This window comes from Rutidosis leptorrhynchoides, chromosome 3 (genome assembly GCF_046630445.1).
Source record: "Rutidosis leptorrhynchoides isolate AG116_Rl617_1_P2 chromosome 3, CSIRO_AGI_Rlap_v1, whole genome shotgun sequence".
NCBI classification, from domain to species: Eukaryota; Viridiplantae; Streptophyta; class Magnoliopsida; order Asterales; family Asteraceae; genus Rutidosis; species Rutidosis leptorrhynchoides.
In genome coordinates, this window is record NC_092335.1 from 519,592,229 (window position 1) to 519,601,000 (window position 8,772).

Here is an 8,772-nt window from a genome sequence, read left to right on the forward strand (position 1 = left end):
ATGATGATCAATCTATAAAAAAAACTAAAGGTGTTTTGGATATTAATTCCTAAGGATGGCAAAAAAAAAAAAAAAACCCGTACTTGATGGAAAAACCCGAAACACGATATTTTTGGGCCGGGTTCGGACCGGGTAACTGGGTCTAGGGTCGGGTATGGAGATAGTTTTTAATTTTTTCGTGGGTCTGGGTCCGGGTATCGTTTTGGACACAAACCCGATTACCCGACTCGTATACCCGAAAAAAGACCCGAGTCCATATACGATCCGTATACCCGATTATCTGGCCCGTATACCCGATTACTCAGCCCGTATACCCGATTATCCATTCCGTTTACTCGAAAAAAGACTCAAATACTCGTTGAATAACCCATTTATCCAATAGTTCGTAAGTAAATGGAGACCAGAATACTCGTGGGAAAATCCATTTACCCGCTAGTTAATAACTAAATGAGAACCCGACGAGTTTAGATCCAGGTTTGAGACGAATTTTTCTAATCAGGTTCTAGTCTGATTACCTAAACCCGTCCCAACCCGATATCATCCCTATTAATTCCCATTACTTAAACCTCTCTTGAAACTATCCGAGGCAAAAGGCAAATTATACGGAGTAGTTCTCTTATTTATTGGAGAAACAGACATAAGCATACTTATAAAGGCATACATACTTTATTTATTTTTATTTTCTTTTGTTTTATTATTTTTTTTATTTTTATTTTTTGTTTTTCTATTCTTTGGGCCGGAAGTCCTCTTGAAAGCAATCTCTTTATCTGTTAAACAGAGAGAGGGAGGACTTTCTCTACTCTTGTGAGTGTTTTACTCGGGGTGGAGAAATAATTTCTCTTTATTTTAGGATATAGGAAAGATTGTCTATGTCTCACCTTCCTCATACCTCATACATGTGTTATGGGTATCTTGTAGTTGTTCTCTTATTTATTGGGAAAATACCCGACGTGACTGGCACGTGCTATATTAACCCTGTAAAATACGCCAAACAGACTTCCAACTTTTAGGTTTTTTTGAACAAAATGGTAGTGATTGAACCAGTTCCTTCCACTGATGACATCCAATCAAAACCCTTAAAATTAGCCTCTACCACCGGAAACAGTTCCACCTCCGGAGATCAACTAAACGCCGGCGGACTAACTCCGATCACCGACGACAAAAAAACAGCCAACGTAGGTTACGAATCCGACGGATACGAAACGGCAAGCGAGACGGAAGTTGCCGATGGCGATGAGGAGGTTTCCGAGAACACCGATAAACCTAACGGCGTTGAACGTGAACATCAGGAAGGTAAACCGGAAGATGTATCTCCAGTTGTGAATCATCAGAGTTCTGAAGTTGCACTTATTAATGATGAAATTGATGATGAACATAAGGAGGTTCGATTGTTTATCTGCTTACATTTTTATGCAAATTTATGAATTTAGGGTTTTATGCTTTTTAGGTATTAGTAGAATTTGTGTTTATTTCGTTATAGTGGATGTTCATTTTGTGCCTAGTATTGTTTTAGGTTTCTACTTTAGAATGTTGTTAGTATTGAATCGACCCTTAAACTTATACTGTGATTAGAGATGAAATATGGCTAGTTGAGTAGAATTTATGAAATGCCTTAGATAATTAGGGATGAAATGAGTGGTTAAATGTGAGTTACAGTTGAATATAGGTGGTCAGAAGTCAGTATTTAAGTTTTTAGACTCATCTATCGATCTAAGTTTTATAAAAATTCAGAGCCAAATAGACATATTTGAATGACTATCAGAACTTCATATTTATGAACCAGGGGGCTTGATTTTATAAACACTCTTATCTTTACATGAGCTCACCATATAGAAATATATTGTGTAAAGAAGGATCCATATGGGAAGTTAGTATGTCGAGATTAAGAAAAGCACCATTGAGGCTTATATGGTCAAGTTCATGATTATAACTTTAACGATATTGTAGAAATATAATGGACCTAATTGGTTCTGCTGTTTCAGCTGTATTTGCTTCTGCAGACGTAACCATGGCACACAGTGGCGGATCTAGGACTGGTAGTCACTAGTGTCGCAGGTTAAAATCCCAAAAAAATTTCTACTAAATGTCTTTTTCAATGGTGTCACTAAAAAAACTGTACACTATCAAGTGGTGTCACTAGTTAAAAGCCCAAAAACATTTCCACTACATCGCGTAGTCCCGTGCAACCACTGGACCTAAAATAGATCCGCCCCTGATGGCACATTACAAAAAAGCAACAGAACATAAGTTGGACTGTAATATATAGATTGATAGAAAAGAGCAAGAGGATGAAACGTTTAGGGTCACTCATAGCAAGAAACTGTGACACTTCAAACCCATTAACATACTAAGTGAGTGTTTTTTGCTTTATTATCTGTTTTGGTTTCTAGTCCTTTCTCAATTTAATACAATATGCTTCACAAATAATAATTAAGCAACATATATGGTATGCCTTTTTAATAGATAAATAAAATATAATTGACTTCACTCAGTTCTCTAAGTTTATGTTGTTCATTAATTTTCAATGTTCATCTGTTATTCAACATTACATGTTGCATTTGCTATCAGATGTATAAAGAGGAGTAACTTCAGTTTCACTTGTTGTCTTTTACATACAGAAAGTTTTAGCGCAAATGAACGACTTAAAAGTTGAAGGGAACAAGTTATTTGGAGATGGTCAGTATGAAGAAGCATTATTAAAGTATGAATATGCCATCCAACTTGCACCTGATTCTTCCTTTTCATCGGAAATTAGAGCGATATGTCATAATAATCGTGCTACATGTTTCTTCAAGCTGGTAAGTGCTTAACTCATGATTCTCATAAATTGCATATGACAATTCAAACATCTTTATACTACTACATGAACTATTATTAGTAGTTGATTATAAATGTAGTCCTTTTCGTAAGTACGATATCATGTTCTAAATATATAACAGGGAAAATATGAGGACACGGTTAAAGAATGTACTAAAGCATTGGAACTGAATCCAACATACATAAAAGCTTTGATAAGAAGAGGAGAAGCCCATGAAAAGCTTGATAACTATGACGAGGCTATTGCTGGTGAGTAATGAGTTTTTTTATATGTATATTTATTTTATTTATCTATGGAAAATAGGAAAATAATTCTGATTTATTTTCTGGAATTGATAACCTACTTTTAACTGGTTGTGCACAAAATTAGTGTTGTAAAACTCTCCGATTAGTGCCGATTACTCTTTCTTAGGAACTGGCCGATCTGGTTTCTAAGATTTGAGTAAATAATTGGTCAACATCGCTCAATGGGTGTAAATCAGATTTAGTTGGTCAAAGTCGGATTTGGTCAGTCAAAATCAATCAAAACTAACATTGGTCAACATTTTAATTTGAATTTAAATTGAAATTCTAGAGTTCTTGAACAAATGAAGATTATTTTTATGTTTCTAGACAATTATGTTAAATTTTGTATTTATCTTTTTGGATTTCTTGTATATTTCTACATATAATCTTGAAATTTGTTATTTAAATGTATAAAGAGTCCAATCCAATTACTCCCCGAGTTGCCGATTACTCCCTCAGAAATCCCGACCGAGTCCAAAGCAGCGAAAATAAGTAGATTTCCTAAAATGGGAATTGGACAAGATTAGGTTGATATATTATAAAATATGTTTATTATTACATACCAACAAGCCAGTGTGTCAGCATTAAAGCTATAAGACTTGGTTACATGTATATTTAAGTTACTTATGGTTTCATTTTCAGATATGAAGAAAATCTTAGAGTTGGATCCATCAAATTATCAGTCTAAGAGAACAATTGTGCGTTTAGAACCATTGGCAGTCGAAAAGCGTGAAAAAATGAAGGAAGAGATGCTTGGTAAGCTTTTGTTAACCGTACTTTTATTTTAATGTTTTAAACATCTATAAACAGTATCTGTGTAGACTTCTACTTACTGAATAATTCTTGCATGTAAATTTGATCAAGTCCCTTTTGAAATGCAATGAATCGTTCATTCGTAGGTCCCACTTTACCTGATAAAAGGAAGTCATGAGATTAAACACAACCCATATTAACTCTACCATTACTACATGGGTCAAAATTGCATTCTCTACTTGATGTGTATTTTCATGTTTCTCCAAATAAGATTTATTTGGGTATCATATTTGTACAGGGAAGTTGAAAGACATGGGGAACACAATTTTAGGAAAATTTGGGATGAGCGTGGACAACTTCAAAGCAGTGAAAGATCCAAATACGGGCTCATATTCCATCTCATTTCAGCGCTAGTGATATCATGTGCGTGATTATACGATGACCTATAGCATACGATATCTTCGATATCTGGTATTTTGAAATGGAATTAGTTGATAGAACTGCATCTATATTGTGTATATTGTGCTGACGCCATTACATTCGTACCATTATTTGCTTGTTATTCAGCTTGAATGCATGTACAAATGTTGCATTAGATTTCATTATCTGATGCTATTTTTTCTTATGGGAGGAATCTTAACATATACTCAACTTAGCCTGAATTGCTATGCATGAACTTTAATAAGATGTGCTATAAACCAGAGGTCACAATTTCGGATGTTCATACAATTATTAAATAACTGCTAAAATTATTAAAGGTTGGACTACAATTGGTGTTCATGGTAACTTTCTCGTGCACAAGTGTTGACCACATACAAAACCATCTTGAATGTCCAGTGTTATCGCGTCTAAAATTGTAAATGTTCAAGAATAGAATAGAATTCTACACTTGAAAGATTAAAGTTGCAAGACTTTGTTGCTAAAGATTAAAATAGCATGACTTTGTTGCTAAGCAGATTAGAATAAATAATGGAAGCGTAGAATAGAAATAATTTGAAGGTTATTTTTGAAGATTTGTTATCTTATACAACTCTTGATTACAACATCTATTTATAGGCTAAAAAATCAACTTTCTTAACCTCTAAGAAATCTTAGGAGCTAAGGATCACGAATACCGATAATTACTTAACAAGGATACTAAAATATCTAAGTATCCTTAATGGCTAAGTTTTCTTAATAGTTAAGAATACTTAATAGCTAAGAATACTTAATAGTTAAGTTTTCTTAGTAACTAAGTTTTCTTAGTAACTAAGTTTACATAACATAAGATTAATGTCTAATAACAAGCTTAGATATGCTAACACTCATCCTTAAGATTGTTGTTAGACATCATAAGCCAAATTTTCAATTGATCTAGCTTCATCCCCGTAAGAGACTTTGTAAGCATATCTGCCAATTGATCATCAGATGTGCAATATTTCAGCTAGACTTTTCCATTCTTCTCGGCTTCTCGAATAGCATGATATTTGATATTGATGTGTTTGTTCTTCCGTGTTGCACCGGATTCTCTGCTATAGCAATAGCAGACTTGTTATCACAATAGATTACTGTTGGACATTCTTGAGTTAGATCCAAGTCGGACAGCACATTTCTCATCCAAACAACATGATTAAGAGCATATGCGATTGCTATATATTCTGCCTCTGCGGTAGATTGTGCGACAATTCTTTGCTTCTTTGAGTTCCAGCAAAATGCACTTGAACTCCTCCTAAAATTATGATTCATCAAATGAGCGTCGATCTCAGAATACCACGCCTTTGGTGCTTTCTGTGACGACCCGGAAATTTCCGACCAAATTTAAACTTGATCCTTATATGTTCCGACACGATAAGCAAAGTCTGTAGAGTTGAGTCTCAATTTTTTTTTTTTTTTTAACTATTTCATGAAAGCATTTAACCATTAATTATTCCCGACGATTGACGAATAATTGTTTGTAAATAAATATGTATATATAAATGTAAGTATATGTATATTAACTTGAAATTATAAAATATAATTTAACCATTAGAAATAAATATGTAAAATAATGTAACACCCCGTTTTTCAGTTACGCGTTATTTCGAACGTCATTCGAAATACGAGGCATGTAAGCGTATATTTGGATCCCAAATAAAGTTGGAGTTGAGGTTCTAAAACTTTACCATTGGATAGTAAATCTCATTACGTTTCCAACGATATTTGATTCGTCGAAAACGGAGTTACGGTTTGAAAGTTATGACCAAAAAAAGTTTCAGTTTCAGACGCAGTTCATTGGGACGCCGTCCAACCTTTTTGGACGTCGTCCAAAAGGCCTGACGGGCCAGCAGCTGTATTTCACTTAAATTAAAAGGGGTATTTGGGTCTTTTCACTTGGGGTCGGTTTGGGATCATCAAAACTGATCTAGAACTCCATTGGAGTTCATTCTCACCCACACAAAACACTCCCATCTTATTTTAGAGACATAGGGTGAAATTTTAGAGTGAGAAAGCTTGGTTTGGAGAAGAAGATGAGCGAATCGGGTCAAGTCGCGTGAGTTAAAGTTGTTCACCTCGCTCATGGCTACATTTTGGTAGTGTCGGTAAGCTCTAACTCCGAGTTTAATTGTTAAGTTTCTTGTTCATATTTAGGGTTTGAGCTACTTTGGGTTATAAACCCCATTTCTCATGAAATTGGGGGTTTTACTTTATGTATTGTGTAAGTAAACCCGATTATCATGGGTTTAGGGTTTGAGGACGATTTTGGTCATGGTTTGGGTGTAAATCACCAGGTTGGAAGTTGTGTGTAAATTTGATGTTCTTAGGAACTTGTGTACTAGTCAAAATGGGTATTGACTTTGATTGTGTCAAATTATGTTTTGGGTTAAGACTTGATGAATCGAGTATATAAATGTTTGATTTAAGTGTTAAATGGTGTTTTGGAAAGTTAATCACTAGCCGTTAGTGATTAAAGATGTTTTTGGGACTTATGTCAAAATGGGTTGACTTAGATGGATCAAATTTGGTAATGACTTTAGTTTTGGTCAAATGGATGTTAAACGCTTTTGTTAAGTATTAAGTGGCGTTTTCGAATGAAAGTGATTATGGGAAGTTATTTTGGTTTAAATGGCGTCAAGTATAATTTGGGTTAAATTGTACTTTGTTGAGTGGGTTTAAATTACCACCCAAAGTAGTAACTGGTTTATGTCCATTAGGTGTTAAATGGGCGGGTTTTGGCGAGCAAGGTGTGATCCCTCGAATAAGGGATGTTTGTGTCGGGTTCTCTTTTAGAGAATGGCTATTTATGTGTATATATTGTGCCTATGTGTAATATAGGTGATTACTTGCTCGGATTTGAGGACGGAGATCATGTTGTACATGACTTGTGCGGGCATTCCAAGGTGATTGGAATAATTATATGCGTAGGTATATAATGTATCTATTTGTTGTAGCGTGAAATGTGAAGTGTCGAGGTGCTAAGACACCACGTTTCACGTGACGAGTGAAGTGTCGAGGTGTTAAGACGCCACTCGGAGTGAAGCATCGAGGTGTTAAGATGCCACTCTAAGGAATTGACGGGTGAAGCATCGAGGTGTTAAGATGCCACTCGGGGTGAAGCATCGAGGTGTTAAGATGCCACCTAGGAGTGAAGTGTCGAGGTGGTAAGACGCCACTCCGTAAAGTAAAGAGTGAAGCATCGAGGTGTTAAGATGCCACTCGGGGTGAAGTACCGAGGTGTTAAGGTGCCACCCTAGGGTTTAGTGATACGAGGTGTTAAGTACACTAACGGATGTTATGAACACCGATGTCATTTTCACGAGCGCCATTCCCTTGTACGATTGGTTAACCATGGTTATTGTGTTGTAGTGTAGCATATTATATTGTTCGGGTTATATATATGCTATTGTTGTGCTAGCTTGTGGTATTGGAGGTTAATAGCTTTGTACTTGTGATGATAAGCTAATTGTGTTGCTAGCATGTATGCGGTATGTGAGTAAGTGTTTGCAAGTAGGTATATTATATATGTATGTGTATAATTATTGCATTCACTAAGCTTTATGCTTACCCCTCTCGTTGTTTACCTTTTTACAGGTATTGTGATTATGAAGCTAGCTAGTTTTTAGACTAGATGCTTAGATGCGTTTGGGCTCGATGGGGTAGCTTTTGGATATTTGGACGCGGATTGGGGATTTGGTAGTCCCCGAGATTATGCTCTTGGTATTGGGTTGGGTTATTGAGTCTTAACCCGTATTTGTGGTGTAAACACATTTATTTAACGTTTTGTTGATGTAAAACTTGATTAGGTTGTTACAGAGCGTTGGTTGTTGATTACGTAAGTGTGTTTTGAAATGGAATGGAGCTGATCAGGCATGCTGGACGACGTCCAGATGGGCTGGACGCCGTCCAATATAACGTGGGTTGTGTAGTGACCCGAACTTTTCCATGTTTATATATATTAATTGAGATTGATATTTACATGATTAAATGTTTCCAACATGTTAAGCAATCAAACTTGTTAAGACTTGATTAATTGAAATATGTTTCATATAGACAATTGACCACCCAAGTTGACCGGTGATTCACGAACGTTAAAACTTGTAAAAACTATATGATGACATATATATGGATATATATATAGTTAACATGATACTATGATAAGTAAACATATCATTAAGTATATTAACAATGAACTACATATGTAAAAACAAGACTACTAACTTAATGAGTTTTAAACGAGACATATATGTAACGATTATCGTTGTAAAGACATTTAATGTATATATATCATATTAAGAGATATTCATACATGATAATATCATGATAATATAATAATTTAAAATCTCATTTGATATTATAAACATTGGGTTAATAACATTTAACAAGATCGTTAACCTAAAGGTTTCAAAACAACATTTACATGTAACGACTAACGATGACTTAACGACTCAGTTAAAATGTATA

General features: G+C 35.1%; 1 protein-coding gene across 1 annotated transcript; it reads left to right on the top strand.

Annotated features, from left to right (window-relative positions):
* The first annotated feature begins 1,025 nt into the window (after window positions 1-1,025).
* LOC139898313 (uncharacterized) lies at window positions 1,026-4,507 on the top strand. Its single transcript, XM_071881042.1, has 5 exons — window positions 1,026-1,382; window positions 2,619-2,798; window positions 2,940-3,066; window positions 3,745-3,858; window positions 4,154-4,507. The coding sequence occupies exons 1-5, from the start codon at window positions 1,026-1,028 to the stop codon at window positions 4,267-4,269; spliced, it is 894 nt and encodes a 297-aa protein (XP_071737143.1). The 3' UTR covers window positions 4,270-4,507.
* The last annotated feature ends 4,265 nt before the right edge of the window (window positions 4,508-8,772 follow it).